The sequence below is a fragment of the Diospyros lotus genome, chromosome 10 (genome assembly GCF_014633365.1).
Source record: "Diospyros lotus cultivar Yz01 chromosome 10, ASM1463336v1, whole genome shotgun sequence".
Taxonomy (NCBI): domain Eukaryota; kingdom Viridiplantae; phylum Streptophyta; class Magnoliopsida; order Ericales; family Ebenaceae; genus Diospyros; species Diospyros lotus.
Genome location: NC_068347.1, coordinates 24364830 through 24385067, shown reverse-complemented (window position 1 = coordinate 24385067; position 20238 = coordinate 24364830). Strand labels below are relative to the sequence as shown.

General features: G+C 37.6%; 1 protein-coding gene across 1 annotated transcript in view; it reads left to right on the top strand.

Moving 5' to 3' along the window:
• LOC127811386 (NAD-dependent protein deacetylase SRT1) overlaps positions 1-20238 on the top strand; it is a 70465-nt gene that overhangs the window by 10507 nt on the left and 39720 nt on the right. The window contains exons 2-3 of the mRNA XM_052351196.1: positions 18933-18962; positions 19070-19162. Of these exons, the coding sequence (XP_052207156.1) occupies positions 18933-18962; positions 19070-19162 (123 nt within the window). The remainder of the gene's footprint in view (positions 1-18932; positions 18963-19069; positions 19163-20238) is intronic.

Genomic DNA, 20238 nt, shown 5'->3' with positions numbered 1-20238 from the left:
ACGGCGACGGCGACTCGACAAGAGACAGTCGGCGGTGGTGTGCAAGAGAGAGAAGGGAAAATCGACAAGGTAAGGGGAAACAAAAACCCTAATCGGCTAGGCGGCCGCCCGGTACTGATTAGCCGGGCCGGCGCCTAAGGGGGTCGATTAGGCCATAATCGCGGCGGTCTGTGTCCGCCTAGCGCCTCAGCGCTGCTTAGGCGGCCGCCTAGGCCGAGTTTTCGAACACTGCTTGATGCTAACCTATGATCTAAACTAATATAATAAATACAGGGTGATTCAATAATCAATTAATATGTAATATATATTATGATACAAGCAAACACATGAGTTTTCCTTTGGAAAATATGCACGAAAAAGTTATTTTCTTTTCCAAACAATTTCTTTTTCTAGTTAAAGAAAACCCTTTTCTTACAAAACAATACCAAAATTTTCTTTTCTTTTTTCTCCCATGGGAGTACACTAAGTAGAATGCATCCAAATATCTGTCATTGGTTACACCAATTCATAAAACATGTCAATATTGGGCCTTCTCTAGCTATTTTGTTGTGGGGTTCTTTGAGATTTGGGTTTGCAGCGGGTTCAAATAAAAGCTAAAAGCTCCTCTTATTTAGAAAATGGTTGGAGCATAACCCTCTTAACAATGCACTATATTGCTTTAATGCATTAAAAAATGTGCTAGGGCCATTGTATTGGTGCCCAAATATAGTGTTAAATCTTTAAACAAGAGTTCTCATACTTTACGGACGGAAGGGAGTAAAAAGGTTCATTCATGATCATAGATTGAAGGTTGGATCATGGAACATTGAGATTTTAGTAGTAAAATCTATAGAAGAGGTCAGTATGATGATCAGGAGAAAAATTTATGTTAAGTTCCTCAAAGAGATGAGATGGGTTGGAGAGTAGGTTAAAATGTTGACATAATCTGGATGTAAATTTTAGTACTAAGGGAAGGATTGTGCAAGGAATGGATTGAGAATTATTATGCATAAGATTTTAAAGGATGGGGTAGTGAACATGAAGAGAATATGAAACCGATTATTGCAACTAAACTCTTGTTTGGAAAAGACACTATGAATATTGTTAATATGCATGCATCACAAGTTGGGTAAAGAGGTCTAATAAAAACAAATTTTTGGGTGGATTTTGAGGGGTTAGTGCAAGAAATACTTAAGAGGAGAGATCATTATAGGAGCTGACTTAAATGGTTATGTGGGTAGAGAAGTGAATGGGTACAAAGATGTATACGGAGGTTATGAATTTGGAGAAATAAATAACAAGGACAAAGCTATTTTAGATTTTGCCATGGCATATGTGTAAAAAGATTTGCCTAGAATTAGTCTTGAGACTCGGGAGAAGAAAGAATCAGAGAAGGATGCGAGTATCAGCAGGCTTCTGGAAGTCCTTTAGTTACATATTGTAACGGTAACCGCCACGTGTATAAGGCGACTAGTGGTTTTGTTTAAATCCTTGTAACTCCCGCCCTCTATGGTTTATAAATAAAGGGCTAGGGGGGTCATTCCAACTACTGGTTTGATTCTATCTTGAGAGAAAGAGCATGTGCTCTGTATGCGAGAGAGAAGTTTGTGTTATAGCTTTGTAATCTCTGGTTAGGACAACTTGTGTATAGGGCTGTGAGAGAGTGCAGTGCATGTAATTTGTTCTTCTAATTTCAAGATAGTGAAGCTAAGACCCTCATCAGTTTGGATGTAGGATCTCTTAGAAGGAGATCCGAACTAGGATAAATCTTTTTGTGTCACGTATTTGAGTTCTGTGTTGTTTTCTTGTTTCTTAAAATTCTGTCCTACTTCGTGTGAGTGAGTGTCTTATTCTTAAGGGATATCCTAGTGTGTGTGAAAGCGGGAATTGTGACAACAATCTAGTATCAGAACAACCGTCTTCCACATTCAAGATTTCAAGAAAGACTCAAGGGGAGAGACACAACCCGGTAGCCAATCATGGCTTCTACTTCATCTGCCTCTAGACATGACATAGAGAAGTTTGATGGGCAAAATGACTTTGCCCTCTGGAAGATGAAGATGTGTGCACTCCTCAGCAATCTTGGCCTTGAGGAGGCATTGGAGGGAGAAGCTAAAATGCTGAAGACCTACATGGCAGAACAGAAGAGGGAGATACTCAAGAAGGCGTACAACACATTAATCCTAAGTCTCAGTGACAAGGTGCTAAGGGAGGTGTCCAAGATGAAGACAATTGCTGAAATTTGGCTTAAACTGGAGAGCCTCTACATGAGTTAAGAGGAGCACTGGGATTGTAAGCTTATATCTGTAAAATGCTAAACCACTTGGCATAGACTTATGGTCCTTGATGTTAATATTAAAAAATGGAGGAAGAATGATACAACATGAAACCCAATAATTAGATGGTGGGATTTAAAAGGTGAAAAACAGGTATGTGATAAGCAAGTAAATTTTAGGAGAGCCTAACCAAATGTGAATTAAGATGGCTATTGCCATTTGAAATACAATTACAACGATTTGGGGAGAGTCGAAAGGAAATGTTCTAAAACAAAAAAACAAAAAGAGTTTTGGTGGTGGAGAGAAGAGGTACAAGAAAAAAAAAATTAAAACCAAGAGAGTTTGTTACAAGACTTTACATGCATGTCATAACAAAGAACATCTGAAGAGGTATATTTTGGCAAAAAAGAAGCAAATGAGGCAGTTAGTGATGCAAAGAGAATATATATATATATATTGTCGAGAATAATAGATAAGTTTTATAAAATTATCTGATGTGTGAATTATTGTTTTTTGTTTCATGTAATTGCTGATTTGTTTTTTTTTTTTATCAGTTTTATTTACTTAGTAGTGGACTAAGTTATGGACTTAGTGAGTGATTTAGATGGTTAGCTAAGTGCTTCCTTATTTTAAGGAAGTGGGGTAGTGGAGTAATGCTCCTCCTAATTGTATATATATATTGAGGCAGTGAATCAGAAATAAGGCATTAGATTTCCTTGCTAAAATTGTGACATGGTATCAGAGCCATAAAATCCTATTTTAGAGAAGCTATCAACCTTGCGACAACAAATCCTAGCAATCTCGTGACTCAAGAAATCAAGTTCAATTTTCCTAGAAGCTATGTTTTCCTCAATGGAATCAAGTGGTGCATCTGAAACACCAGTTCCAATAGCGGTTAACTGGGAGAACAAGAACAACTCCTCAATTGGAGAGTTGTAGAACATTCAAGTAGCCTATAGATTAAATTGTAAGAACTATTTAAAATGGTCTCAATTCGTTCGTACATTTCTAAAAGGGAGAGGTAGTTGAGCCACCTACTTAGTATCAGACCTAAACAAGGAGACATAATGTTTGAAGCTTGGGATAAAGAAGATTATATGGTAATTTCTTGGTTATGGAACTCAATGCTTCCTAAAATTAGTGATACAGTCAAGAAGACTTATTCTAAAGTGAAGGATGTTGCCCAGATCTATGAGATTAAAACTAAGATCTCAACGACAAAGCAAGGAAGTAGGTCTATCATTGAATATTCCAATTTTCTGCAAACTTTATGGCATGAAATGGATCATTATCAGTGCATTAACATGAAATGCAGTGAGGATGCAACTCTACTCAAAAGGTTTGTTGAAAAGGGGCGAATTTATGAATTTCTCGTCGGTTTAAACATTGAATTTGATGTAGTAAGAATACAGATACTTGGGAAAGAGGATTTGCCATCCCTAAATGAGACTCTAGCTATTGTTCGTGCTGAGAAAGGAAGGAGAGGAATCATGCTTGAGACTCCTATAATGGAGAATTCAGCACTTACGATAAGAAATGTGCACATGCAGCAATCTAGTGCTCACCAAGCAAATAAAGTTAAAGGAACCACATATGGGGCATGAGTGAACAAGGACTTGTTGTGGTGTACCTGCTGCAAGAAGCCTAGACACACTATAGAGAAATGCTGTAAACTACATGGAAAACCTCAAGCTGAGAGCAGAAGGGGATCAGGCAAGTAGAAGAGGCATGAGCAGACCTATGTGGCAAGCACACAACAAGCTATAGAGATAGACCCTACGAAACTATTGATACCTGAATTCAACAAGGAGGAAATTACCAAGCTAAGGCAACTCATTGAATCCCTAGAGAAGCTTACTGGATCAGGTATCTGTACTTTTGTTGATTTAGGTATTTTTGCATTTTCTCATGCTCTAAATGCCTCAAATACTATTCTCTCAAGTGATTGGATTATTGATTCAAGGGCAACAAATCATATGAATTGTTCCTCCTAAAAATTTGTTTCATATAGCCACTGTCCTAGCAACAGAAAAATCACCATAGTCGATGGTACAACCACCACAGTGGCAAGACAAGGAGATGTCTATATTAATGAGTTTCTTACCTTGAAAAATGCCCTTCATATACCTAAGCTATTTACTTACCTTGTTTCAATTTAGAAACTCACCAAAGATTCTAATTGTAGGGTGATTTTTCATCCCTCTCATTGTGAAATTCAGGAGCAGGAAACGAGAAAGATGATTGAGCATGCTAAAGAGAAAGAAGGTGTCTACTTTCTTAAGGTACAAAGTGGATAGAAGACTAGGGCAGACAAATTCTCTTCCATTTCTTGTATGACTGAATCCTTATTGTCACATAGAGAAAGGGTTTGGCTATAACATTTACGACTTGGTCATCCTGCTTTTAATGTTCTTAAAATCATGTATCCTTTATTGTTCAAAGGATTAAATGGGGAAGACTTCCAATGTGACATGTGAGTTTGCAAAACATAGGAGGGCATCCTTTCCAATTAATATGAAAAGAAGTCCTTTTCCATTTGCTCTTATATATAGTGACATTTGGGGTCCATCATCCATTCCTAATATAACTGGAACTAGGTGGTTTATATCATTTATTAATGATTGCACCCGAACCACTTGGATCTATCTTTTAAAGAATAAATCTGGGTTCTGTTTTTCCAGTTTTCGATAACATGATAAAAATTCAATTCAATGTGGAAATCAAACGAATTTGATCAGATAATGCTAAGGACTATTTCAATCAGTTCCTTACTTCCTATTTCCAAGCAAGAGGCAAAATTCATAAGTCCTCTTGTGTGAATACTCCACAGCAAAATGGGGTGGCTGAAAGGAAGAATGTGCATCTCCTAAATATCACTAGAGCTCTTTTATTCCAAAAGAATGTGCCAAAACAGTATTGGGAGAAAGCTATACTTACTGCAACTTATCTAATGAATAGGTTGCCATTAAAGAGTCTGAATTCTCAAAGCCCCCAATTGCTATATCAATTCTTTCCACAAGTTTCAACCTCTAGTGGACTTACACCTAGGATATTTGGGTGTGTAGCATTTGTTCATTTACACTCCCAACAATGGGGAAAACTTGATCTTAGAGCTCTTAGGTGTATTTTTGTGGGATATTCACCTACTCAAAAGGGGTATAAGTGTTTTCATCTAGCAACCAAAAGATTATTTGTATCTATGGATGTTACAAAATATTGCTGACCAATCCAACTCCTGTGACCTACCTATTGCTACCCGTAAAGGAACTAGAACCTATACAAAACATCCCATGCATATGTTCATGTCCTATGAAAATTTGTCTCCTAGTCACAAAGCATTTCTCACTACCATTAACTGAATTCCCATACTGAAAACAATATATGAGGCATTAAGCAACAAGAATTAGAGAGATGCTATGAGGGTAGAGATGCAGGCACTTGAAAAGAATAACACATGGGATCTAGTAAAGTTGCCTAAAGGAAGAATACAATGGGGTGTAGGTGGGTATTTACAGTTAAAGTACAATTCAGATGGGTCTTTAGAAAGATACAAGGCAAGACTAGTTGTTAAGGGTTATACCCAAACTTATGGTGTGGATTATCTTGAAACCTTTGCCCCGGTTGCAAAAATGAATGCCATAAGGATTTTACTATCCCTAGTAACTCACTTTGGTTGGAAACTACAATAATTTGATGTGAAAAATGCATTTCTACATGGAGATTTAGAGGAAGAAATTTATATGGAGGTTCCACCGGGAGTGAGTTCAACAATAGAAAAAGATGTGGTATGCAGGTTAAACAAGGCCTTATATGGGTTGAAACAATCACCAAAAGCTTGGTTTGAGAGATTTATCAAAGCCATGCTAAAATTGGGATACAAACAAAGCCAAGGAGATCATACCCTATTTTGTTGGTTTATGTAGATGATATCATAATGACAGGAGATGACTTGGAAGGAATGGAGAGTTTAAAGTAGTTCTTAACTAAGGAATTTGAAATTAAAGAGTTAGGCAAAGTGAAGTACTTCTTGGGTATTGAAGTAGCTCATTCACAACAAAGTATTTTCATATCCCAACAGAAATATATTGTTGATTTGTTAACCGAGACATGTATGCTAGGGTGCAAGCTAACTAAAACCCCAATTGAGTCTAATCATAAACTAAGTAGTAGTCCAGAAGATGTTGCAACATATAAAGGTCTCTACCTAAGATTAGTTGGGAGACTCATTTATCTATCACATACCTGACCGAACATAGCATATGCAGTGAGAGTGATTAGTCAATTTATGCACAATCCTAAGGAGATACACCTGAAAGCAATGTATAGAATCTTGCATTATTTGAAGGGCACACTAGGTAAGGGAATTCTATTCAAAAGAGGACAAGAACTAACTCTTGAAACCTACACGAATATTGATTATGCAAGATCAATAGATGACAAGAGATCGACATTTGGATATTGCACCTTCCTAGGAGGAAATATTGTGACTTGGAGGAGTAAGAAGCATAATGTAGTAGCTCACAAATCCCAATGGCCATGAAACTATATTGTGACTTGAAGGAGTAAGAAGTCAAATGGAAGGATCCTATGAAACTATATTGTGACCACAAGTCAGCACTCAATGTTGCACACAATCTGGTGCAACATGATTGTACTAAACATGTGGATGTTGACAGGCATTTTATAAAAGAAAAGCTAGAGAGTGGTCTAATTTGCACTCTATTTGTGACTACAGGAAGTCAACTTGCAGACTTTCTCACTAAAAGTCCTTCGGGAGCAGCATTTCAAAGGTTAACAAGCAAGTTGAGAATGAAAGACATCCATTCACTAGCTTGAGGGAGAGTGTTGAGAATAATAGATAAGTTTGATAAAATTATTTGATGTGTAAATTATTGTTATTTGTTTCATGTAATTGCTGATGTTTTTTTTTTTTTTTTTCCAGTTTTATTTACTTAGTAGCGGACTAAGTTATGGACTTAGTGAGTGATCTAGATGGTTAGCTAAGTGCTTCCTTGTTTTAAGGAAGTGGGGTAGTGCTCCTCCTAACTGTATATATATTGAGGCAGTGAATCAGGAATAAGGCATTAGATTTCTTTGCTAAAATCATATATCAACTAGCTAAAGCAAAGAGAAAAAAACAAGGGATTTGAATTAAGTGAATGCATAAAAGATGAAAATTAAAAAGTATTAGTAAATGGGAGCAATTAAGGAGAGATGGAATGATTATTTCTCAAAGTTATCAATTAAGGTGGAGAAATAGGTATCATGTTGGGGGTATTTCAATAATTATGACAAAGATAGGAATTGCATGCTCTATAGACGTATGTGTCATGACCCCAAGGGCATAGGAGTAATTGTACTATTACATGTATTTTTTCTTTTGTTGTACCTTAGGCTGTGGTAGTATTGTATTTTTAGTTTATTACTAACCAAAAGGGGGTAACTGCCTATAAGTAGGCTAAAGAAGTAAAGAATAGGGTTTATGATTGAATGAATGAATTTGAATTCTTTTCTCTCTCTCTTGATTCTTCGGAAATTCTCCCTCCATTTTCGTTCTCTCACTATGGATCTATTCCCTAATTCCATTCTTAGTCCTAGGAAAACCTTTCAACGAGGAAGCAGTCAATCTTATCCTTATTCTCGAACAAGATTGGACCAACAGTGATTGAGTTTGATTGACAATGATTGATATTGGTTTCCTAAACCAAGGATGTACCTTCTAGAAGATAGATTGCTGTATATTTGTTGTATCCTAAGTTTCCTAATTAGATTTGGAAACTTTCTTATTTATGTTTCTTAGAAACTTCCTAATTTGGTAGGAAGTCTTGTATATATTTTTTATCTAACTCTTCAAGGAAAATAAGATTGAAAGCCATTTTTCACGTTTTCCTTGACATGGTATCAGAGCCGTAAGATTATAGGCGCTGTTTTTGATTTTTCATGGCCTTCATCAATCTTCTTTTTAGGACACTATGTCTAATACTCCAAACCACACTATGTCTAATACTCCAAACCCTATACTCAGTCGATTCCAACAATACAACGGAAATTCCATTTGCTGGAACCAATTGTGGAGGATTAGGGGGAGAGTTACAAAACCTTCAAGCAACTTACCGGTTGAATGGTAAGAACTGCTTAAAGTGGTCTCAACTAATCTGCACGTTCCTAAAGGAAAAAGGGAGGTTGAGCCACTTATTGGGAATGGGCCCTCAGGAGGGAGATCCAGCGTTTGTAGCCTGGGACGAGGAGGATTCCTTGGTGATGTCCTAGTTATGGAACTCCACGGTTCTAGATTAATGATAAGGTAATGTTCTTAACAACAACCAAGGACATTTGGGAGGCAATCAAGCTTACCTACTCCAAAGTTCGCGATGCAGCACAAAACTATGAGATAAGGACCAAAGAGGTAGCCACAAAACAAGGTACAAGGATTGTTACAGAATATGCTAATCTGCTATAGACCTTATGGCAAGAGTTAGATCATTACCAATGCTTGAAGATGAAGTGCAGTCAGGATGTTGCCTTGCATAAAAGATTTGTGGAGAAGGAAAGGACGTATGACTTCCTAGCCGGCCTCAATATGGATTTTGATGCAGTAAGGGTACAAATCCTCGGTAAGGAGGATTTGCCTTCCTTGAATGAGGTTATTTCCATAGTGCATGTAGAAGAGGGTAGAAGGGGAGTTATGTTAGAAACTTCCCTTTGGAAAGCTTTGCCTTGGTGTCCATGAAGGCTCAAAATCAGAGCAAAGGTCCTAGAGAAGAGAAGAAAGCTGTGGATAGAGACTCTCTATGGTGTACTTACTGCAAGAAGCCTAGGCACACCATAGAGAAATGTTGGAAGCTCCATGGGAGGCCAACTAAAGGAGGACCATCAAGAAGCCAAGGGCAAGGTCAGGTGTACATGGCCAGCAACCATCATCTCCTTGAATAGAAGGATTTAGAACAAGGATAAGGATTTAGAACAAGGAGAGACACTAGAACTAAATAGGACTGAGATCGAGAGGTTGAGGAATTTCTTGGGATCACTCGACAAGAAGGTTGAGAAAGGTACCTGCTCTCTTGCTCGCACATGTACTTCTTTCCCTTCTTTTTCCTTACACGCTTCATAAATAGTTCACCCAAACTCTTGGATCCTAGACTTTGGAGCCTCTGATCACATGGCTCATTTTTTTCAATTGTTCATTACTTATAACCCTTGTTCTAGCTCCAAAAAGATCACCATGGCAGATGGCTCTTTGACCACTGTTGCTGGCCAAGGAGATGTTCTCCTTAATGAACATCTCACCCTAAAAAATGTTCTTCATGTCCCTAAATTATTTACCAACCTTTCTATTCAAAAAATCATTTTGGACACTAATTGCAGTGTTGTTTTTCAGTCACATCTGTGTGAAATATAGGAACATGGCATGAAGAGGATGATTGGGCTTGCTAGGGCCAAGGCTGGACTTTACTACCTTAAGGAGCTGGGTGAGCAGGAAAAAAGGTAGAAATTTCCTCTAATATCATGCTTGGCTCAGTTTAATGAAGACCAGTTATGGCTACACCATTATTAGCTTGGCCATCCTTCCTTCCTTCCAAACTCTTAGGGTGATGTTTCCAGATTTATCTAAAGGTCTAGGTCTTAAAAATTTTCATTGTGCTGTACGTGAGTTTGTTAAACATAAAAGGGTGTCTTTTCTTCCATCTAATAAGAAAGTTGCTCTACCTTTCTCTTTAATCCATAGTGATGTTTGGGGTTCATCAAGTGTTCCTAATATTTTTGGAGCACGATGGTTTATTATTTTTTTGGATGATTGCACAAGGGTGCTATGGTTACATTTGTTGAAAACTAAATCTGAGGTAGGCAAAGTATTTCCTATATTCTACAACATGGTTAAGAACTAATTTGGGGTAGAAATAAAAAGGTTTAGGTTTGATAATGTCAATGACTTTTTCAATCAAAACCTATCTATTTTCTTTCAACAAAAAGGCATTATGCACGAGTCTTCCTGCCCTTGCACTCCTCAACAAAATTGCCCTTGCACTCCTCAACAAAATGGAGTGGCTGAGAGGAAAAATGTCCATCTCCTAGCTGTTATAAGAGCTCTTTTATTCCACCATAATGTTCCTAAACATTATTGGGGAGAAACAGCTTTAACAACCACCTTCTTGATCAACACACTACATTCACAAACTCTTGAGTTCCACAGTCCAATTCAAATGTTAATCAAACACTTTCCCAATGTTCATGTGTCTTGACCACTAGAAACCCAAGATATTCGGGTGTGTCCTATGTTCAATTCTTAGGAACATAACCTAACTATAGCCAAAGATTAGCCCTTTACTTTTACTGACTCTAAGTTATCTTCCTTCACAATCCCCTCAACTACTTTGAAGGACTCACTGGGTATGACATCGGAGGAATCTTCACCCGAGACTCCTCGACCATTGCAGGTGTACTCAAGAAGGAAAAGGTAACCCTGCTCTTATGTAATCCTCAGCATCTAAGGCAAGCCCTAACTCTGCTTCAGACAACACTGACAGTTTAGAAAGTCCTACGGATAAGTCACTAGGTAACTCCTTTGATCATTCTTTTATACTTGATGATGAGCCTGGTGAACATACTGAACCTATACCTGAAACAAACACCTCTAATAGTGATCTTGATTAGCCTATTGCACTTAGAAATGGTACTAGAGCCTACACCAAACATCCTTTACACTTGTTCTTGTCCTACTCTAAGCTATCATCCCCACACAAAGCTTTCCTTACCAATCTTTATGCCATTCCTATACCCAAAACCTTTTTTGAGGCAGTAAGGAATAAGAATTGGAAGAATGCCACGGAAGCTGAGATGGCAACCCTAGAAAAAAACCAAACACGGGAGCTATTGCAGTTACCTAAAGGGAAGCATCCAGTAGGCTGCAAATGGGTATATACGGTGAAATACAAGTCGATGGGTCTTTGGATAGATACAAAGTTAGGCTAGTGGCTAAGGGGTGTACCCAAGTATATGGGGTAGACTACCTTGGATACCTTTGCACTAGTTGCAAAACTAAACATAGTCAAGGTCCTCCTATCTCTGGCAGCTAATCTAGGTTGGCCACTACAACAATATGATGTCAAAAATGCATTTCTGCATGGGGAATTGGAAGAGGAGGTTTACATGGAAGTACATCTAGGGTATGGCCCAACAATTAAGGAAAAGGTAGTAAGCAAACTGAAAAAAGCTCTATATGGACTGAAACAGTCCCCAAGGGCCTGGTTTGGCCGATTTACAAATGTAATGCATGGCATAGGGTTATAAACAAAGCCAAGGGGATCACACACTATTTATCCATCACTCGGCCACAGGATATGTGTGGATGATATCGTGGTCACTGGTAGTGATGAAGAAGGCACGAGCAAGTTAAAGGAGTGTTTGCTAAGTGAATTTGAAATCAAGGGTTTGGAGAAGTTGAAATATTTTTGGGGCATAGAAGTGGCACATTCAAAAAAGGGACTATTTATTTCTCAATAAAAGTATATAGTGGATCTCCTAACTGAAACTGGAATGCTTGGTTGCAAGGTAGTTGTAACACCCCGTCTCGCCAGGCGTGTCACTATAAGGGTATTCCCGGGATTTCTTTTTTTTTTTTCAAGTTCAACACGTGCGGTGTATCAAGAACAATCTTTACACGCAGTTTCAAACCCCGCGAACCCCAGCCTTGCCCGTTTAACTATCAAGATCAATAATCTTAAACTAAACGAGACTTAATACAACGCAGCGGATACATTAATATCAAACACTGTAGTTCTTACATTGCGTTTCCATAGCAAAATACATAATACAGATCAAATGATAAAATTGCTATTATACAACTGTTCATTTGCAACCTGAAATACATACTAAAGCCTCCAAAGGTTACGACTTAACAAACTAAGTACCATTGGCTCTCAACCGGCCACATCCTTGCCCTCGCAGCAGTACCTGGCTGGAACATTAAACGTTCCAGGGGCATAGCCCAGGTTAGATGATAAAACATCTAAGTGACGGTATGAAACAGTTTATACAATGCATGAGAGACACACGAGCATGGCATACTCAGACAAGCGACAACATGCAAGACACGTCTAACTTGAGAAATTTCCCTGACATACTTAATCCCCGGGTACCCTACCGTGTCACTCGGTTACCAGTCCCGGATGCCCTACCGTGTCACCCGATCACTAGTACTGGCCCCGGGTGCCCTGCCGTGTCACCCGATCACCAGGACTAACCGTGTCCCATTCCCAAGAAGACCCCGTCCCGCCCTGTATGAACCCAACAATGCAATGAAACTTGACCCCAAACGATATGAAAATTCACACGCCATGCACTAACATTTTAAAATAAATCAGTTAATGCAATGCAGCGAATGTCGACACAGTGTTCATAAGTAAAAGCCTGGTAAAACAATCTAAGTCTAGGAGGGTGAAACCGCTCGCTAGAACTCACCACAAGCATTTAAAAACACTTCCAAGACAAGGTAAAGCTAGAATCAAACCACTCACCTTGAACGAAAACTCAAATGCCTCAAATCTTGTGCTGAACCTCAACTTTTGTGCAACTCCTCAAGTTTTTTGACCAAACCACCTCCTTACACGCCCTCACACGCTATCCAAGTGCTCTGCGCGTGTGATGCTTCGCATATGCTTAAAAAGCCCTCTATCTACTAAACCCGAAGCTCTCTTATCTGGCACGAACTTCTCAAAATTTCGAATGGCAAACCTTTGGTTATGAACCCCTATTTATAGGTTTTGGAAACTTAGCCACCAAGAAACATATATTCTGCAATCATTTCAAATATTTCAAAATCTTGTACAATCATTCCAAATCTTCTAAAGATCTTCTACAATCATTGTAAATCTTCTAATAATTTCTATAATCATTTCAAATCTTCTAATATCTTTTGCAATCGTTGTAAATCTTCAAAGATATTATATAATCATTATCAAATCTTCTAAGATTTTCTACAATCATTCTAAATCTTCTAAGATTTTATATAATCATTGTTATCCAAATCAAATCTTATTCAAATCATATCCAACAAAATCTTATCCAATTAAATCTTATCCAAATCTTATCTTATCCAATCAAATCTTATCCAAATCTTATCTTTAAAGTCATCATGAGCCTTCATCTTATCTCTAACGTCATCATAAGGCTTCATCTTATCTCTAATATCATCATGAAACTTCATCTTTACCACTAAAGTCATTTATGAGGCTTTTCCTGAATTTTCCAAATGCCCTTAGTAAAAAGGTTTCAATAATTACACTTTGACCCGAATTTTTGGGTAATTGCACTTTAACTCTTTTCAACATGGTCCCCAGACTAATTTTTAATTGCATTTTAGTCCCTAAAAAAATGGACTAATTACGCTAATGCCCTTAATTTTTAGGTAAATTACACTTTTACCCCAACCTAAAAAATTACGATTTTGCCCCTGGCTCAAAAATTGAACTTCTCTTTAAAGACCTTTATAACCCTTTGAAATATTCTAAAACATTCTCTTTAAAATTCCGAAAAAATATCGTTTCGATCTCCCTCTGTCAATTTCGAAAAACTGCACTTAGGTCCGAATCTTCGTTTTGGCTACAAACCCTTTTGTTTCATCCAAAAACTACTGAAGGGTTACTCTATATGCCAAATATGAACTTCCTCGGGGTTCCATTGACTTCCCGGATGCCTCGTACGATAATTCGATATTTCAACCTAAGTCACAATTGCCTTTTTAGCTGTACCGGGAGCCGTTCCCGATCCAACTTCTTTTGATGCCTAAAATCATAACTCGTATTACTTGTAGATATTATACCATTTTCCTTGGCTATCTAGGGTCCAGGGTACTCCATCTGACTAATTCGATTGTCCAAAGTTGCGTTAGTGAACCCTATAGTCTTATTTTTCCACAAAGTCCATTTATGCCCTTCACTAAATACCGTTTATATCCTCAAATCATTCCTGGGTATTACAGTAGTGGACACGCCTATCGAATCAAATCACAAATTGGGGGAAGCTCTAGAAGACAACATGGTTGATAAATGGTCCTATCAAAGGTTGGTTCGGAACTTAATCTACCTTGCTCATACTCGGCCAGACATTGCCTATGCAGTGGGAGTTTTCAGCCAATTCATGCACTACCTCAAGGAGGTTCACCTAAGGGTGGTGTATAGGATCCTACATTACTTAAATTAAAAGGGAACACTTGGGAAAGACATTTTGTTCAAGAAGGGAGAGGCTATGTCACTTGAAGCCTACATGGATTCTGAGTATGCAAGATCCCTTATGGACAGGAGGTCCATATTGGGCTATTGTACCTTTTTAGGAGGAAATTTGGTGACATGGAGAAGCAAAAAACAGAGTGTAGTGACTCAGTCTAGTGTAGAAGCGGAATTTAGGTCTATGGCCCTAGGAATGTGCGAGCTGTTGTGGCTGAAAATATTATTGGATGATCTCAAGATTGAGTGGACAACACCTATGAGGCTTGATTGTGATAATAAATTAGCAATCAACATTACTCATAATCTAGTCTAACATGACAAGACAGCATGGTGAAATGGATAGACATTTCATTAAGGAGAAACTGAACAGTGACCTAATTTGTACCCCTTATATCTCCTCAAGTGATCAATTGGAAGATGTGTTGACTAAAGGTCTTCCTGTAGCTAGTTTTCACAGATTAATGGGCAAGATTGGGATGTATATCCACTCCCAATCTTGAGGGGGAGTGTAAATGAGGAAGCAACTAATCTTGTCCTTATTCTCGAATAAGATTGGACCAACAGTGATTGGGTTTGATTGACACTGATTGATATTGGTTTTCTAAATCAAGGATGTACCTTTTAGAAGATAGATTGTTGTATATTTGTAGTATCCTAAGTTTCCTAATTAAATTTGGAAACTTTCTTATTTCTGTTCTTAGAAAATTTCTAATTTGGTAGGAAGTCTTGTATATATTTTTTATCTAACCGTTCAAGGGAAATGAGATTGAAAGCCATTTTTCATGTTTTTCTTGACAAAACCCTAGGAATGTGACAATTGGTATTAGAGCGACGCTATCCTCGACTATGATTCCGACAAACTTGTAGTAGTTCTGTTTAAATTTTTGTAGGCACATTCCAATTGTTTATCCAGACCTGCATTCCTCCGGTGCTGCGATTCAGGAAGGCAAATTCTAGAAAACTGTTTCAGATCAGAGCACTGAATTCAAGCAATTATCAAGTGGCTGAATGGAGTCGATTAAGTCATGGAAGGTTGAGAAGCCAGTTGATCTAGAGTCAAAGCAGATCTAGAGTAGCTAATCCTAGAGGCGATACCTACAGGTTGATTCTCGACTGTCAAGGGCGAAGCAGGCCAGGCGAGTTCCTTTGATCAATTCTTGACTCAGATTTGAAGGCGGAGCAACAACTCTTGGTTCAACTTCTGAGGGTGAAGTAGGAGGTTGACTCTTGGCAATGATTTTTGATGCTTCTTGACTATTAATTTCTAACGGTACTCGATTGTTGCTTGCTGATGCTTCTCGGCAATTAGTGTTCGATCGGTCCTCGGTTGTGAGTTAGGCGGTCTGCAGGTGATCTTCAAGCGCTCTTCATAGTGGTCAGTCGAAGTTTGTGGCAACAGTGAAGATGGAAGAAGGTGCACGAATGAGACATGCACTGGTTATGAAAGAAGGAAATAAGATGAAACGATTGGAAACCATGACAACTTCAAGTGGAGGCGAGTTGCTATCGAGCAGACGCCGCGACAAGAAAAGCAATCATGGAAGAATGCTGCGCAACAAGAATATAAATCAAGGAAGCACGCAATCAATTTGTTAACCTCTCCCACAAGTTAGATGACTTACAAATTTTGATGTCAAAGAAATTCCAGATCAACCTACTAGTGGAACCTATTTCAAAATCCACTGTTGAACTGATACTCGCAGAAGCTGGAATCCTACCTATTACCTTCGGTCTAGCAATTCCGGATGCCAAGGCAGTTGCTGGAAACATCAACGTAACACCATTGGAGGAGGTAACTATTGAAGATGAAATTGAGATGTACGCCAGCAATTCGGAAGTTAAAGATGTTGGTATGGAAACGATCACAACAACCTTAAATTTAGAAGATCTTAAATCTGTTTTTCTTGAAAGAATAGACAATCCTTCATCAGGACTAAAAGATGTTGAATTACCTACACTGGATCAGATAACTCTGACTGAAAAATCAATCAATTGTGAAGAAACCCGTGCCTTAATCCTAGTGAATAACCAGTGGAGAATTCAAGTTTGGTTAGAGGTTGATGGAGGATGCTTGTGTTTGGAGAAATTTGATCACATTGAAATTCTCCAGCAGTACATTCATGATCTGGAATAGAAGAGGATGTAGAAGGAAAAATTGAAATGAGATGAACAGAGGATGGTGGAATGGTTTTTTTGCTATCGAGAACAAGACTCTTGTTGTTTTTATTGTTCCTATTTTCGTTGGTGACCTATAGCGTCAAATCCGGTCTTGGCTTGATAATATTGTTGAAGAAAAAACAAAGGACAAGCAAAGGAAAAGGAAAGTAAGAGAAAAGAACAAGAAAAGGTGAAGGATAAACCAATAGAAAAAATGGGAATTGGATAAAGAAACAATGACCTTGTTGAAATAAGTTTCTTGAGGACAAGAAACCTTTCAAGGAGGGGGGATTGTCATGACCCCAGGGGCATAGGAGTAATTATTCTATTGCACGTATTTTTTCCTTTGTTGTATCTTAGGTCGTGGTAGTATTGTACTTTTAGTTTATTACTAATTGAAAGGAGGTAACAACCTATAAGTAAGCTAAAGAAGTAGAGAATAGGGCTTATGACTAAATGAATTAATTTGAATTCTGTTCTCTCTCTCGATTCTTTTGAAATTCTCCCTCCATTCTTTGAATTTTCTCCCCTCCTTCTAGTTTCTCCCTCCCTTTCCATTCTCTCATTCTCGATCTATTCCCTAATTCCATTCTTAGTCCTAGGAAAACCCTAGGAGCGTGACAATACGTGTCTAAATGAAATAAAACAAGCATTGAAACAATGATGAATAATAAAGTAATTGGACCAGATAATGTCTTGATAGAAGCATGGAAATGTATGGGAGAGAAGGGTATTTTTTAGTTAACATTAAATGTGGTTCATGAATCAAAATGGTTGTCAATTGGGAGGAGAAAGAGTATTTTAGTGGATGTTTATAAGAATAAAGGAGATGTTCAAAGTTATGAAAGTTATAGAGGGATCAAGGTAATAGGCCACACTATAAAAATTTGAGAAAGGGTAATTGAGTAAAGATTGAGATAAGCTAAGGTCTCTAAAAACCAATTTGGCTTTATGCCTGGTAGGTCACTAATGAAAGCTATTTGTTTACTAAGATGTATAATGGAAAGATCTAGAAATAAAAGAAAGATTTGAATATGGTATTTATAGACTTGGAAAAAGCCTATGATAGAGTCCTTAGAGAAATCTTTGGAAGGTGTTGGAGAAGTAAAGAGTTCAAATTACTTAAACATAGGTTATTAGGGACATGTATTATTGAGAGCAAAAATGCATGTTAGGACTTGTGGAGAAGATACTGAGGATTTATCAATTATAATTGGATTACATTAGGGATTTGTGTCCGACCCTTACTTCTTTGCTCTTGTGATGGATAGACTCACAGCCATGGGTGTATGTTATTTGCATGTTATATCTTGATTGATGACACTAGAAATAGAAATGATAGAGGTCTTGGACAAAATAAGTCTTTGGCAAAAGAGATAGAAGAAGGGACGAAAAACTTGGTGGGAACTCTTAGGTATGCTATAATTTATAAGGGTCTTGCAGAGGATATGGCTATAGATAGAAATGGTTGACGAGCTAGAATTTATGGTAAGGCTTGAAGTGTTATGTATACAATTTTGGGTGACAATATGAACAATAGTGAGTGGATGAAATTGGATAAGTTTGTAGGAAAATAGGGAGAGGAAGATCAAAGCAATTTTGACGGGAAACCATTAAAGATGACAAGGACTTAATGCCCTTATGGAGGATATGACCATGGACAGAGATGGTTGGAGGGCTAGAATTCATGTAGCTCACCCCATCTAGTGGGGTTAAGGCTTGTGATTATTGTTTTTGTTGTATAATAATAATAATAATAATAATAATAATAATAACAATAATAATAATAATAAAGTTTGTTGTTTACATCATGATTGCATTTGAAGAGTCTATTAGTGATAAAGTGGTGGATGCAAAAGATGTGGCCCGTGCAATTGTTGGTATAAATCCTATATGGATTCACTTGGGGGATTATACACATTTGTTTTAAGTAGAAACTGAAGAACTCTACCTTCTCCCGTAATGTATGTCTGTTGACTGTTGACGTTGGCATTCCCCTTGCTTCATTCTTTTTTGTGCTTCACTATATTTCTTTACCTTTTTCTTATTTCTTTTTCATTGCAATCTGCAGTGTTGTGTTTGCATTTCTGTATTTTTGTCATATTTCTTGTCAATTTGTTCATATTTTAGCAGTAGAAATGCATTATTCTTAGCTTTTCTTTCTAAAAAATGATTGCTGTTAAGATTATTATCTACTTCAGATTCCTAGGGATTATTGCTTTTGGAGAGATGAGAATTCCTCATACTTTTTGCTTATTTTGTTTCTCTCACTGGGTTTTACTTTGTGCAATGGCAGATCACAAAACTTGCAATGATGATACGGAAGGTTCTATTCTATACTCCTCAATCCGCTCATCTCACTTTCAGTTTATAGTATATTGTCTGATTATTGTACTAAGAAAAATTCATCTCCTTTGTCTGTGTTATTGTCAGAGCAAGCATCTAGTGGTGTTTACTGGAGCTGGAATATCAACTTCTTGTGGTATACCTGACTTTCGTGGTCCCAAGGGTATTTGGACGCTTCAGGTTGAGATCGTGATCCTTTTTTGCAACTGAACTGATGAACCCTTGCATCTGATGGTTTGTCTAAGATGAGATTTTGTGTTTCAGAAAAACAACTGAAGCAAACTTCTAAATGGAAAATCTTTTGAATTTTGATATATTTGATTTTTTGGGTAGCATGAAATATTGCCTAGCTGCAGTTCAAGCCTAACAAGTACTAATTCGTTTAATGGTTTGCCAAGTTGATGACATGTCTTCTTGGTCCTGACAATTCCAATTTATTGTTGGAAATGGATTACTAGTACAGAAGGTATCTAACAACATAACAAGATCATTGATAATGAAAAACTTTGAGGGACTAGCTTTGGGAAATTAATGACAATGATGCCCATGATAGGGTTTCTGTTAGCATTATAGTTATAGGGAAAAATTATTTTGGCTTGATTTTTAATAGTTGCAGGAACATTGAGCCAACAGTCCTTGATGGTAAGAGTTTAAAGTTAGATGTAGAAGGCTAAGAAGAGGTGTTGTGATTTTGGGTTGTTTGACTAGGTTTTGGGGGCTGCAGCAGGGATTATTCTAGGTCTTTCAGTAGTAAAACAGAAATAGTATTTGTGAAGAGAGTCCCAAGAATATCAGTTAGAAATCTTTAGTAGTAAATCTTGAAGGTGAAGATCAGAAAGTACAATCATAACCACAAAAGCTTCACAAGAGTTAAATAAAAACTCAACTGCAGAATACAAGAATTCTGTAGATAAGTGAAAGGTTGCTGGGTCCTCTTAATTCTATTAAAACTTATTACTCTAAGATTAGGAAGTTGAGAACTGTAACTATTACATGAAACGAAACCCTAGGGCGTAAAACAAAAAGTGCAAGAGAGAAAATTGAAGAAAGAAAACTTGCACGAAATTTCTTAATTCTGAAAAATGAATTCAAAAGATACAGAAACTGAGAATGAGCTGTATATATATAAGCACGGCATGCCTCTTCTCTTAACAGAATAACTAACAGCATAACTCTTGAATTTAATACATCCAAACATAACACAACAGAAACAGCAGCAGCTAACTGCTGCTTAAACACGATGTGCTTCCACATTC